At 39.2% G+C, this 14,991-nt stretch overlaps 1 protein-coding gene across 16 annotated transcripts in view; it reads right to left on the bottom strand.

The window, feature by feature from the left end:
- The window catches only part of adgrl2a (adhesion G protein-coupled receptor L2a), a 93,382-nt gene that overhangs the window by 46,450 nt on the left and 31,941 nt on the right, over positions 1 to 14,991 (bottom strand). For all 16 annotated transcript variants that reach the window (XM_046391055.1, XM_046391061.1, XM_046391059.1 and 13 more), the window contains exon 3: positions 7,608 to 7,821. In XM_046391055.1, the coding sequence (XP_046247011.1) occupies positions 7,608 to 7,821 (214 nt within the window). The remainder of the gene's footprint in view (positions 1 to 7,607; positions 7,822 to 14,991) is intronic.

Raw genomic sequence — 14,991 nt, 5'->3', positions numbered from 1 at the left:
TGTTCTCAAAGTGTCAAAAATTGTCCTGACATTTTTTTCTTGAAGCAAAACTAAAATAAGGGCAGGACGGAGCTACTTTCTGCTTTGATTGCCTTCATTTCCCCTACCAGTCCGTTAATCACTCTGCAGTACTCCAAATGTAATCCCATCACATCTCTGACCTTTTGGGAGAGGCAGACATCAGTACAATTAGAGTGTCGTAGAGAATGCTGCTTGGATTTGATGCAAATCTCCTTTAAAAATGAGCACTCCCTGCTGACAGCGGGAAGGGGTGAGATAAGATGCCAACAAGGTGTAACTGATAGCACTCCTGATACCATGTATCCACATGCAATTTAACCTTTTCCACTGCCATCATAAAGCATGCCAGAGGAATAATTGGACATGAAGATAACGTACTAAATGAATAATAAATTGCCTTGAGTATGAAAAACTCTATTTCCATTAACAAATGTGGTAAACGACATCACTTCGGTCTAAAGCCTGCCTTTAATTCTGATCTGTTTTTTTCACTAATTCATCTGAGCAGATTACAATGTCATTTTAAGCTGTGTACAGTAGATCAGCGCAAGCTTGAAACTCAGCTTTACAGTTCATTTACATGCACCTCCTACTTCCAGCATTATGATCAAATGTATTTAGTGAGACAGCCACATTTACTGATTACAGCCCTTCAAAAACATGCGATCGACAGATATGTCAGGCAAAAAGCAACAGATGTTTCAGGCTCATTTAGAAATGACGTCATCACGATATAGTTTTCCTGCCACAGAAAAATGACGTGTTTCTAACCGTGAAATCCTGTTAAATACACAGTTCTTTGGCCGATGTAATAGATCCCTTTCAAAATGTTTATTTATGTCAGTGTGTTTAATTAAAACTCTCTTAAAAATCTAGTATTGGACAGGTTAAATAACAGTAATATAATATAATATAAATATAGTAAAGAAAACGCATAATCTACCAAACCAAGGGTTGCTTTCCCAAAAAAAGTCTGTTTGGTTTAAAACATGTAACCCAACAGCAAATACCTCACATGTAAGGTATTACTTTACAGCTTTGACTGCATACATAAATATTCCATGTACAAAATAAGTGTCTCCCTTTTATGCCTTTCAGTGCTTTTAAGCTGAACCAGTGCGAACAGACGTGGAGGTCTCTCACAACCATTTCAAGTTGCTCATGTGACACGACCAGTTTAGACTAAGGATGAGATGCTCCTTAATTGCTGAATCTAGATTGTTTTGCTCCCACTGCTCAATTTTCTATCCCTCAGCACTCCACAGCATTCAGGAACCCTAAGCAGCCACTTGGAATTCACAATATGAAAAAAATAACGTCAGCAGCAAAAACAATCGCAACTGGAGGAGAAAAGCGACATGAGTGAGGGGAGCACATTACAGAAAAAGGCACAATCTACTTCCTGGTGCTCCCAGTTTGAATTTCAATCAAATTAGCGTCTCTTAAACTCAAAGTGACCCGTCTAGCTCCATTTCATCTGAAATGCTGATGAGGTTCATGGCACAATTATCAAGGCAGACATCTCTCTCAAGAGGCAAGCCTGTTGATAGCAGACAGGCCATTGAAAAATTAAATCATTTCCAGGGCCACAAAATGGCAGCAAAAGAAACAATCTGTTGCAAACAGGACACAAAACACACACGTACCCGCACACATGCTAGATGCACAATCGCTTCCAAAATCAGTATATTTAGACCATTTTTTAAGGGGGTGGCCCAATGATGTTTCAGGAAATAGGTCGTTAGAAATTAACCATTAGCATCCTGCTCTCAACTTGAGGTCTGATCCAATATCCGGCTAAAAACTTGTAATTATTGTCATATGCTTGTGTTTATGCTGTATTTGCTGGAGCTGCCAGTGGTGCTCAGTGGGGGGAGACCAGACTCTTACACAGTCACAGTCTGTCTGACTCACATCCGTCCATCTCACCTATTGATTTTTAAACCAGCAAAGGTATATTTCCATGCCTCTCCAGTCAATGGAAATACCATTGTGACATTCTGCAGCTCTGAATGTGACCTTTATAAGACGGAAGAATGCAATGCTAGCACACCCAAGCATAAAGCCAAAGCAACACCGGAATGCCTTGAAAACAACAATGTAATGTCCTGGTGTGACTGTGTCTGAGTGCGGATCGAGAATTTATGGTCGGACTTGAAAAAGGCTCTTGGCTCATGATCAGCCAGTTAAAGAGTTTGGACAGTTCTGCGAAGAAGAACGAGGAATAACTGTAGTATCCAGATGAGCAAAGCTGATAGAGACTAATCCACATCCAAAGACGTGTGCATCTACTAGAAACTGATAATGATATGTTGCAATACTGATATATATGTTATGATATATTCTGTGAACTCCATTGAGTGTATTTGTTTACAGATAAATAAAATAACCAGACTTGAATCTAGCCAATTAAAAAACTGAGATACATAATCACACCGATGCAAAAATCTTTCAAAAAAATTCAACTTATCCATGAAGCAGTCCTGCTCACTGACCTCCAACGCTGCACAAAATGGCCTAATGCACACGTGTAAAACCCAAGGCTCGCGGGGCCCAAGATTTTTCCCACACACAGGATTATTTTGATTTATTTTGTGTTAATTGCCTATAGGCAACTAACCCTAGCTTCCATAATGTTAACAATGCATTGTGCTACAATCCCCAGCAACATCCTGAGTTCAAAAACAACCCAGTCTTAAGGTGAAAATGTGACTGTCTTACAAAATAGCAGAATGAGTGGGCTCTGCATGAGACGATGTCAAGGTTAGCCATTAAAAAACTGTTCTATGAATTTGAATGTTAAGAATTTGTTTCCAAAAACGAAAAAAAATACTAAAAACAAAAACAAAAAAAAAAGTAGAATAGATGTGTAACTTTAGGTGTGTGAACGGATACCACAGAGGTAACTAACTATTCTTTAATTTTCTGCACATTTGAAATATTTACTGACAAGACTGTTCACAGTATGTAAGAATAATAATCATAATAATACATTCTTATTATCATTGCCAAAATTCAATCCCTTCATTTCAATATATGGAAAAGTTTTTTATTATATTATTTAATTCCATAAGTGTTACCCGCTGGTCTGATAGGTTGTTTGGCTAATGAGGATTCCTGATGACTTTCCACATTTTTTAATTTAGCACATCATCACCAATATAGTGTTGAGTAGAGTGCAGTTTCATGGCTCATGAACTTGTGCACACCCCTCTGAAACGTCCAAGCTGAATCTAGATCTTTATGAAATCTTAATCTGCTGTGCTTTAAATAAACACGAACACTTTATGTACAGAGAGGAAGAACAAGGCAGTGTGCTGTCAGGCGGCAAAAATGCTGCTCCTCGGAGAGCCTTGCAAGCAGTCCTGTCACTGATATAAATAGTGTAAGCAGCACTATTTAGTCTCTAGAACTGCCTTGCATTTATTGACAAGAACTTGAAAAACAGTGATGTTTCTATTCAGGTCATTTCAACATTACAAGTCAGCTGTTACCAACCCTACTAACCCTTAAAATATTTGTGAAATCTGTCATATTTAAGCCATGTCATCTCAAAATAAAGTTTCAAATACCTACGGCTCAAAGGACTATGATCTTTTCCATTGTAATTATTAATGATAATCAACTCAGTCTGACTCTTAGCTGTCTTGTAATGCCACTAATGAATTTCACGTCCTCTGTTAGAGAGCCGTCTGCCTTGATCATCCTTGTCAATGATATGCCCCTTGGAAAACACGTGATCCACAGGCACAGCAGGAACCAGCCATGTTATGTTACAGCAATCAATGACCTTGTTATAGAATACTAAGAGTGAGGCTCATTAGTCAAAGAAAAATCAATAGATGACTAGTCACTTAATTCATAATGAATACCTTAATATGTTCTTTTTTGTGAAGATGATTAGTCAAAATGTGTCACCGTCATCTTTACTACTCCTCAAGCTACTGTGATAAGAAGTTGTGGTCAGATTTACAGCAAGGCACCAGATGGTTAATGCATGTGTGGTTTCAGTGCATTACAAAATAATATTCAAATATATCTGAATTGCAGCTTTAATCTAATACATGTTATCTGTGTGGCAAGGTTGTGTTGTGGTTGCAGTCATTATCATTATCATCAGTGCAGATGATGAATTGTAATTATTAAAAACTAAAATCCTGAAATGAAGAACATGAAACAGCACCTCACTGAATATTATTATCAATGAATTAATTATTTCAAACTGAACTGCCATGCAGTTTCACATCTGCTGGGGAGGTGTCCACGTGAAAAATTCCTGTACAGATTATCACCCACTTGAGTCGACTAATTGCTTGCAGCTGAATGTTCTAATTGAGCCACAACAGTCCTAAGGCTATTTTCATAAAATCATTGTGCTCATGAATATAATATGCCAGCCAGATATAAAAACAACTTGGAGTGCCAACAGGATCTATCAAACTCAGCGAAGCCTCAATCCAATTCTCCACACTTCAGGACCACATCAATTTCGGATGTTTAAAAGTGAGCACAAGTGCTAATGTAATTTTTTTCCCCCCCACACACTTAAATTAGAAGGCCGGGGTAATTATAGCAACAAACATTTTTGGCTCTTCAGTCTTTTACTGATGGATACTGTAAAGTAGGAATTACGATTTTCTTCCATACGCTGTGTGTGTAGCGGGTTGCCCCACATATGGAAAATTTCAGCTGGGTTAGCCTCAGCAGGAGCAAACCCAGAGACTGGATTTGCGGGGAAGTGAAGGGCCCAGACCTCCTCGCAAACAAACATTTCATTCTAAACAGAGAAAAAAAAAAAAAAAAAAAATCAACACATTTCTTGTTTGAGGATAATTATCTGTGGCAGCACATTCAGAGTTTTTTTTCTTACATTTGCTTCCACTTTTAGTCTAAGTCTAAATAAATGACAATAGATTTAAAAAAAAAATCACTAATTAGTCTCACATGCATTCTTTGGCATTTGTCAAGCTGTTCTTGAATCTGTTTTCATGTAGGTGGATTGTTTTACGTTTCTGCAGTGATTGCACAAATGTTGCATTTATGATGAAAACCTACACAGGAATTAAAATTGTGCATCTTAAAATCTATGGCTCATTTCCACATAAATAAGAACTATAAATTCGTTCTCACACTCTCCATGGTGATATATTTCACGAGAACTTGCGCACTGATAAAAAAAAGAAAAAGAAAAAAAGTGCTATATAAAGCACTTTATGTAAATATATGCAAGTTGTTTTTTTGCATCGGTTGATCTCGTTTGGATTTCTTCGTGCAGCATCAGATGTAAACTCTTGTGAGGTTCCGTTTGTGTGATTTTTGAACCCACGCACCTGAGAGACACCTTTTGAATCACAGGACTTTTTCTTAAAATGCATGAATTTCTCTCTCTGCCCTCTTTACAATAGACTGCCAGTGACATTGAAATGCTAAAAACACATTTAAAATAACATCTGAACAGGAGCCCCTGGCACTCTGAGGATATGCATATGAGGAATGAACCTGGGTCCTCTACAGACGGCGGTGGAGACAGTTTTCGAAGAGGTGGTTTGGGATTTGTTGTCGGGTGGCTGGGTCAGTATTTGTGCTTCAGTGGACTGTTTTTTTTTTCCTTAACAAGGCTGAGGGCAGCATAATACGCAGGGCCACAAGCAGGGAGCAAGCAGGCTGCAGCCTTTCAAGACAGACAATGTGAGTCAGCTATCTGACTTCATCAAATAGGGCTTGACAATAAACCCCCTGAATACAAGGGCTCTACTGTTTTATTTCATTATTTTTTTTATTTCCCAAGGCAGCTAGCCAAAGTTGCTGACGCTCTCATACCGTCCAATATCGCTCTCTCTCATATGTCATTCCATCCTGTGCACTTTGGCTCAGCTGGCACCCCTGTGTGACAACTGGTCTCATGTATAAGGTCTCATGCATACGGTGTTTGCAGAGGAACCCCTCTAAGCTCCGTGCGAGTGTGCGCCAGTCTGTGCACCTCCATGGGTTTGTTTTCCACACTAAATCATCCTTCTCTGGACATGAATGATGGCCACAGAGACAGTGACTTTTAAATGAGGACACATCTCTGTGGCCCGTGGTCAAATCTCTAAGTCGGTCCTGCGAGCAGTAGGATTTACCAGAGGGCCATACAGAAGAGCAGTATCTTAAAGTTAAGGAAATGCCAGTGGGGGAAGAAGGATTCAGGTCATTTATGAGGTAAAAGTAGCAACACCACACTGTAAAAAATGTTTCATTAAAGTTTTAGCAACATATCTTTAAGCATCAAGTTGTCATTGTGCAGAATGACATTTTATTATTATTACATTAAGATATTATATATTATATAATATATACAGTATGCAGAATATTATGATTTATGCACTAACATGTAAGCAGTACTTTAATGGGCTGGAGCATTTTATAAAGTAAAATCTAAATATGAAATAAACATATGAACTATAGCTCTTAAATAACTGTAGAGTAGGAAAAGGTCAAACATTTGACACTGAATTCAAACGGAATAAAAGTAGCAAAAGGGAAATACTGATGTAAAGTACTTATCGTCAGTGTTGGAGTAAATAGAGCACTTGGTTATTTTCCCATCACAAGAGCATGAGTTGAATGAAGCACATACTGTAGTAAACTGCCAGATGTAGGTAAATAATTTTCACACACTCTTACACACACACACACACACACACTACACGGATTTGGCTAAGACCAAGTGGCTCAACTTCACTTATATGGCAAAACAAAGCTAACAGTGAGAGACTAATGTTAGCATACTCAATCCAGAGTGCACATTTGCAAGGTAATGCATTTAACAAAGTAAATTACAATAGACAGAATAATTAGCTCCTGCAAGCCTGATCAGATCTGCAGTTTGTCAGTCCTGTCAAATGAGAAAAGACAAAAAAAAAAGCCCTTTGCGTTTTGAGAATACTGCTGAAAAGTTAATTTGTTATATACATATTTTGAAATGTCAATTTGATGTCCATTGTTTAGTGTTTTTTTTTTTTGGTTTTTACTGTGCTCTCTTGACTGATTTCTTAAAAAAAAAAGAAGAAAAGAAAAACATTTCTCCTGTTTTCAAGCCTCGCTTCACCTCCCTGATCTGATGGAAATTTCTAATTCTTGTATTCTCTTTCGATCAGGTTCGGCTGCGTCGGCGTTGGTGCCGACATTAATGTCTTGCAGGTTATTGATGCTGACAGGCGGCTGTTGCCTTTTTCCGTTTTTACTCTACACTTGCATTCAGTTTTGCTATTTTCGATGGAGTAAATCAATCCAATGGCAGCCCTGTTATTCTCCTTGGCGGAAGGTTTTACTCCAAAGGCAAGGGATGTGGAGGATTTTTTTTAAGCGCAGGAAAAGGGGATGCCAACAGGGGCAACCAGACAAAATGAAATGTTTGACAGCGGTCCATATCTGGTTGCTCTGGGCAACTAGGCAACCGTCACTGTTGAGAGCTGTCAATTAATTTCTAAGAGTCCTGTAACTTTGGAAGATACCTCATTTTAGAATCTTTTAGAATGTGTAAGTGTGTGTGTGTGTGTGTGTGTGGGGGGGGGGTAACGGCACAGGCATATCTGCAGTTTTACCTCTGTGACATGATTTTGTAGGCATCTGGAAGATAGCAGTTGATGTTCTCCATCTGGAAAGGGTCTGCGTCGCAGATCTTGTCATCCGTTCGGCCATAGTTGGCACTTTCGATCATTATGACATCACTTCCTGGACACCGCAGATCGATGGGGTAACCCTCACAAGACAGCTCTCTCCGTACTAAGCCAAATGGCAGGGCAGCTCGACTAAACCCTGAGGGAGAGAAGAGAGAAAGAGCTCTATCAGTGCAAATCGAACGGAGGTGTGTAGTTGGGCTGACACAGATGAACAAGGTATGAAAGAAAGACAGACAGAAAACACATGAAATCAGAGCTGGATTTGCTGGATATCCACAAAATCAGCATTTTCGTACATGTTAATCAAAACGCTGTTTAGCAAGATGAATCATGCTGATATGTGGATAGTGATCTGTGAATTGGACTTCCAGCCTGACATACATCAGTATATTGAGTGAACATTTCAGATCTCAACCGCACCAGTGAGATAATGGTGCTAGTATGTCATCCCCGTGCCTAACTGGTGCAGCAAAAATCGATAATTGTCATTAAAGTGTAGTTTGTCAGCTAAAATGTCTGAAGGGTTGTAACCCCTCATGGCCGTCTGTACAGTAAGCACACTGATACAACATAATGACCAAATCTGACAGCTGATGTGATGGTGAATTTAAAAAAAACATCATTAAGAATTTATTTTCTGATGGTATTTGTTTTATAAAGAGCATTCTACCAGTAGAGGCTGGTCAATAGAGAGCTCTAGGGAAACTCAATCCCTCCCAACATGAAGAAGAATCCCGCAGATCTACACCTGATTAAAATTTTAAAAATTAGACATACTTTTTAAACAAGAAAGATAAATGATATGTCAGAAAAATTAACAAGCTTCAATTAAAAAATATGAAACAAAAATCTTCTACGTTGTATAAAGTTGGCATAAAGGTGACATATTTCTGAGCAAAAATCTTTGCCAACTGACTCTTGTTACACATGAGTAGTTTGCTCCTCTTCAGTACGAGAGACGGGAGCCTTTTGGGCTTTTTGCACCATCCAGATAGCATTTAGCTGACTTACACATCACCGCACAAAAGGCGGCAGCAGAGAGTGAGTGGCTCATTGTGGTAGCTTGGCACCAACTAGCTGGACTCGGATCCTTTTCAAGTCGGTTTACCGAGAAGTCTTAGCTAACTGCAGGTAATGATGCCAATGCTTCATTTTGCATCCTTTGACTCCCTTTTTAACACCTGAATCAGATTTGGACAGGTATAAACCTGAAGTTTCCGGAGCACAAACACTGAGAGTCCATTTTAGAGTGCAGTTAAATTACTGAAATAAAAGTTTTGAACAATAACATATTTTTAACGAGGGTGAAGGAGATGTGATTTTAGGGATTCCAAGGTGGCAATTATACTAAAGACACATTATTGTTCCAAGCAGAGCATTTGTATTTGAATTTATTTAAATACTCTGCTGTACATATTAATGATACTACAGAAGCTGGAGCCCAACATCATCACCAACATTTTCTCTTACCTTGTGGAATATGCCATAAGTAAGCTTTTTGTTTAATGCACCTGTGATATTAAATATTCTTTTGTATGGGTTTGGTGGTTTCATATTTTAATGTTGTTGACCTACGTGGGATTAAAATCACTGATTTCACTGTACATTCAGTTTTGTATTTCTGCATTACTGACAGTATTTGTCTACTAACCCCCCACCCTCCTCCATTTTTATCAGCCACAACCTGCATTCCAGCACACTTTTTTCTTTGTAATGCTGCTGTTCTGTGTTTCATTTCAATATGGGAACACACTGTCATTGCAGAGTCTATCACTAGAGACTTGTGGTTTACTCACAAAGCTCATTTTTCTATCCAAAATGAATAACTACAACAAGCATCTGTACGGCATGAGTGTAATTTAATCCACTTTGTTTACAGTGCTGACAATCGAAGGACGAGCTATTGGAAGGCTGGAAAAAAGTTTGTGTGTGTGTGTGTGCGCGTGTGTGTCAGGGAGGGTGTAGGAAAAAAAGAAAAGAAATCAATATTGTGGCTTTGTGCTCTGCAAATGTGAACAATGCCAAAAGCCATACTTAAACTGAAAGTGAACTGCATATATAAACTACACCAATCCAAATACGGGATATTTTTGGTCAGAACAGCTTTCTATGGCCACCACATGTCACATATTAGAGAAGAGTGGCATGGAGCTGAATCAGATTGCCAGCTGTCCCTCTGTGGACTGGTGCCACTGAATAATAACTACAGTTTCCTTGCATACAGGAGTGACTTTGTCACCTTGTTGATTAATTGTGTCGTTACCTGCAACTTGCTTGATGGTTGTGTTGTTAGTTTTTCCAAAGTCTCGATTTCCGTAATGAGCTTTAGTTCACAGTCACAGAAGAAAGAGAAAGAGAAGAATACTGTTACTAATTCTCATGGACTAATTTGTTTGGCACCTGGACAAGTCCGACCGATCCATTTGTGTAGTTGTTTATAATTCCAAAATGCTCTTTCTTTTCATGAGTCATCTTGTGGAATGGTCTTTGTGTGGCAAAAGTTTACTTAAAGCCACTGACTTTAGCACTGCAAATGAGCCTGGAAAGGCTGAGTTCATTTTACCCTATTGGATGCTTCATCAATTAACTACCAATACAATTATCTTCGTCTGATTAAAATGCTATGCTACAATGGCAGGGTATTAGCATTCTCCACTCCTCGCCTGGAAATACTACTGTGGTATTTTACAAAGGAAGATAAATGTCAGTTTGTATTGCCTGATCTCTCGTTTGTGCACCAATCAGGTAAAAGTTCGACTTCTAAGGTGCTCAGTGAAGAGCTCAGGGTAAACAAAGGATGTATCTGTACGGAGGAGAGCAGATGGCCAATCTAACCTCTGTAAGACTTTATTTGTTTGAGAGCATACAATCATCAGGGAAGGATCTTTTTTTTCTCCTACTTTTTGACAGCAGACTTTCTCATGTGACCAATAGGCATGAAAAAGAAAGACTTTCAAATATGATAGCTTTCAGCCATATTTCATTTTTGCAGCCCCTTTTTTCCCCAGAGTCAAAAAGGAACACTTAAGGTGATAAACAATTTATCAGAGACGTTGGCTTGAGAGAAAAAGCACAAGTGGAAAAAAAATGAAAACACGGTGTGTTAGGAACACGACTTGACAGCCAATCTTGAGTTCATGTCAACGCGCTCCGGCATAGCTCCATCAAAAGTCAGCAGTACAATATGTAGCAACTCTAAGAACCTATGTAAAACATCAGTCAATGACACATTACAATTTTTATTCTCAAACTATGGCTAGAAAATAGCAGACGTATAATGGAGGCCCATCTACTGCTTCTCTCTCACCAGTGAGTCTTATCGAAGAAAAAGACAGCTTTCATAGTCCACATAAGGTGTATCTGAGATATTTAAAAGCTTTTTGAAAAATAGAAGTGGAGGAATTCAAGTGATTACACCACTACAGTGGTAATGACAAGAGGTCTGTCATGCAGTATCTAACAATCCAATATATCAATATATATATATCCACATATTCTCTTCAGTAGTTGAAATAAACAATCAATTTTCTTTCTGTTAAATAAACTTGTTGTACTATAGAGGTTTTCACACTGGTTGGATGGACAGCAGTTGCGTGAGGCTGGCTGGGTTATCCTACCTTGTACTGGCCTACTTTGTGGTTGAATGTGAACTGGCTCTTTTGGCCGTGTGTTTGATCTCCAAATCTGGAGCCAAACCCACTGATGCTCTGTGGGTCCCAGGAACACTGTTATAACATTTAAATCACTCTGCAGAGCCTTTATGAATGTCAACTTCTGGTTTTATGATTTAGCGCTGATGCAGTCTCTCCGCTTAAGTAGGAAAACAGAGACTGGAGCAATGAGGAGATAAATGTGTGCTCAAAAATACTGTAAGGACTGAAATACATAAGCGACTTTTCAACCATGCTGATGACCATGGCCATGTAATGGTACATTTTTGTGCTCAGATCTTTGGGATTCAAAGAAAATTACAGTCCTCAAAGCACACTTTATTTGCCAGCAGGGTTTGCGCATCATGGACCAAAAGGATGGCTGTAAACAACCTCAAAAAGCCTCTCTCAATTGATTAGGCCTGAGGCTGAACTACTTTCTCACTCTGGTGTCGGATGGTATTTTTGGTACATGGGGAGATGAGTGACAGACAAAATCAATATGGGAACACCCAATAGTCCTGCCAACAAATTTCAATGCAATAGATTAAAGCCCTTATTACAATTAAGTCAGCAGTGTTCTGTCGTGTTCTCTGAAACCTTGTGCACTCATTTTATTTCATTTAGGTTCAGTTCACTACCTTTCATATTGTGTTTCGAATGAGATTCTTCAAAAAATATCACCTCTTGAAATACAAGTCTCACACAGCGGTGGTGTTATCCAGCAAAAATAATTTGCAACTACAGCATTCATAAGCAGAAATATCCAGTGGTCGAAACAAGCTACAGAAAAAGTAATTTGCACTGCTGTAGAGACGTATCAAAATCTGCTCCTTGTATGAGTTAGGTCCTTTGATATTGTATAACAGAGGGCTTATGTGCCTGCTTCAAATAAATCTTATTTCTCTTGTATTCATACCGATAATATGAAGACACCAAAACACCATCGATCATGCTCTGGCATGACAATGCATCGCAATTACATCAGAATAATACCATCACCGTGAATCTAACATAAACAAAATCCAGTGCTTACTGTCTCACTTAACTAAATAATTTCATTATTCAAATGAGCCAGAAAAGTAATCATTATTTTACTCATGAGGTCATTAGCATAATTATTAAGGGAACGCCTTGATGTGAAAATTATTTACTTTCCATATGGTGACAGTAAACCACATCAAGAACATCAACATGTGCTGAATGTTAAAATATTGGCACCTCCATAATTTTTCCTCTGCAGTCTTCCCTGATGAATCTTAACACTTTATTGGAGCAGCTGAAAGCACTTGTTGTTATATTGTCTTTCAGGAGCCCTATTACTTCTGAGCTTTCTGCAGTTGGGGAAAATGACAAAATGGCGCCACATGTAGCGCGCGACACTGATGCATAGGTGCAAAAACAGAGCCGAGACTGCAACCAAGAGGAATTTTTAGTTGTGTTCGTTTTAGGTCGTCACATACACACACTCTGTTCACACTCAATGGGAAAATCAGCACCTTCCTCTTCACAGGTGGCACACACTTCAGACACCTCCTCAAAAGATGTTATTTTACTAGCTTTGATGTGCTTTCACTCTGTGACAGTGCATCTAAACCTATACAAGGGCTGCAAAGAGAGATTGCCATCTATTAAACACCCAGAAGGAGGAGCTTTACATTCTCTGCACTAATTAAACACCGGGAAGCAAAGCATCAAGGACTACAATATTATGTGGAAAGATAAATCCTGTGACCATGGCAACATGGTGCAGCAGAGATATTACTGGTCAGATCCTTATCATGGCCTTGCTGACACTCCTCCTAATCAGGTATTCTGGTAACCCATCATCACCACTAGAAAAGCATTTCAAATCCTCTTCATCAGCCATGTAACAAGCACTGAACAATGATCAGTGCCATTTTTACAATAGCAAAGCCTTGAAATACTGCATATTTTACAAACAAGTTCAAATCAGAGACAACTTTTGTTTTGCCCACTAGAAAAAGCAGTCTTTTTTTTTTTTAAAAAAAGCACACGATCACTCAACCTTTTGACATGTGCTTATTGCACATGTTGTTATCACATGCTAGTAATTGATTTTTATTGGTGCACAGGACCTCTATTTCCATGGGTTATAGCACTTTATTACACCAGTGAGGAATCTCTGCTTAAGGCTTCCCAGGCTGGCCTTTACTACCATGTGTAACCATTGCAATTACATTAAGTCCATACAGGATCTGCAGCTGAGAAAGAACTGTGAGAAACTCCCATACGTAAAGGGGACCCATTATGCACGTCTCGCCAGTGCTGTAATGTTTTAATTCATTTTTTTTGCCCGCAGATGAGCCAAATCAATTGGAAAGTGACCATCTGGTAGGATATGAGTGTGACTGAAGCAGAGGTAATGAACAAAATGTCTTCCTATTTCACAGAAACGAGGAGTCATTAAGATCTTCATCAGCCATGTGGGGCCCTTATATCATACTCCTGTGAAACTAGACATGACCATGATCAAACCCATGGGGACATACAGTACACACAATGAACATAAAGAATATGAAGAGTACACACAGAAGAAACACAGCTTCTGAAACGGCCGTACATTTAATGAGGGCAACAAACTCGACTCTCTTTCAATTAAACAGAATTATTCCTCTTTTGCCCAGCGCTGATTATGCAGCATAAATGAAAGACAATCTATTTGGCTTTTCATCAGGACTATCTTGCTTTAAGTAAATGGTTTTCATATTAAAATGACCCTTTGGAACTTGAGTAAAACCTGCTTGCAGAGTTAGTCCAGGGGCAAGGCAGAGGCTGATCAAAAGGCCCATTCAGCCACTCATGCTGCCATCATTGTGGCCAGAGCACAAAAGAGGTCTCCAGATTATTTTGATGTGAAACCAGATAATTTTTCTGTCGAGAGCCGGTGAGAAGTGTGACGGGGACGCTCCCGATGCTTGTCGTCTGCCGTTAACGCAGTCCTTTGATTTTCCTCGCTGTTCAGATGAGAGCTAAACAGCTGCTTGTAAATGAGCTAGCATCTCTACTCAGCCTGCCATTATTCTGCACTCCTGAGCTGACAAGGTAGCTTGCTGGGGGGATTTGGGGTGAAAGAAAAGTATGGCCTATAGCATTAGCTTGGAGCCACAGGAAACGCAGCTTGAGTCCTTCAGGTTCCGCCACCCCACCCTTTACCCCTCCTCTCTATGGTACAAGCAAAGGAAGTCTGTAAAGGAAAAGAAACCTTTAAGTAAAGACTCTTCCCACAGTGCTGATTCTATAATCCAGAGATATCCTTTACAAGAGCATGTATTCTTAAGAAGTCATGTCCACACAGGGGAGGAGAAGAAAGAAAATATTGCATATATCCTGCAAACAGCAGGGTACGAAGCAGACTGCTGACTTTGTGTGGCCATTGTGAAAAAGAATTGCACGACTGGTCTGACAGATATTAGCATTCTTTTGAACGCCTTAACATTAACTTGAACTCAGGACTGTGTTTCTGTTTTTTTTCCGCTTCATGTGTTGAAGGCTGATGTCACTTTTTGGGCATGGCTAACAGCAAACGACAGTCACTTATGTAGAGGGTTTTTCTCCTCTGTAATTCAGCCCATAACATCTGTAAATTATTAAACTCTTTGACAACTGATGTTTAAACTATGGCTTGTGTGGCA

The sequence above is a fragment of the Scatophagus argus genome, chromosome 6 (assembly GCF_020382885.2).
Source record: "Scatophagus argus isolate fScaArg1 chromosome 6, fScaArg1.pri, whole genome shotgun sequence".
NCBI classification, from domain to species: Eukaryota; Metazoa; Chordata; class Actinopteri; family Scatophagidae; genus Scatophagus; species Scatophagus argus.
The sequence above is the reverse complement of the archived record's forward strand: the minus strand, read 5'-3'. Positions and strand labels throughout refer to the sequence as shown.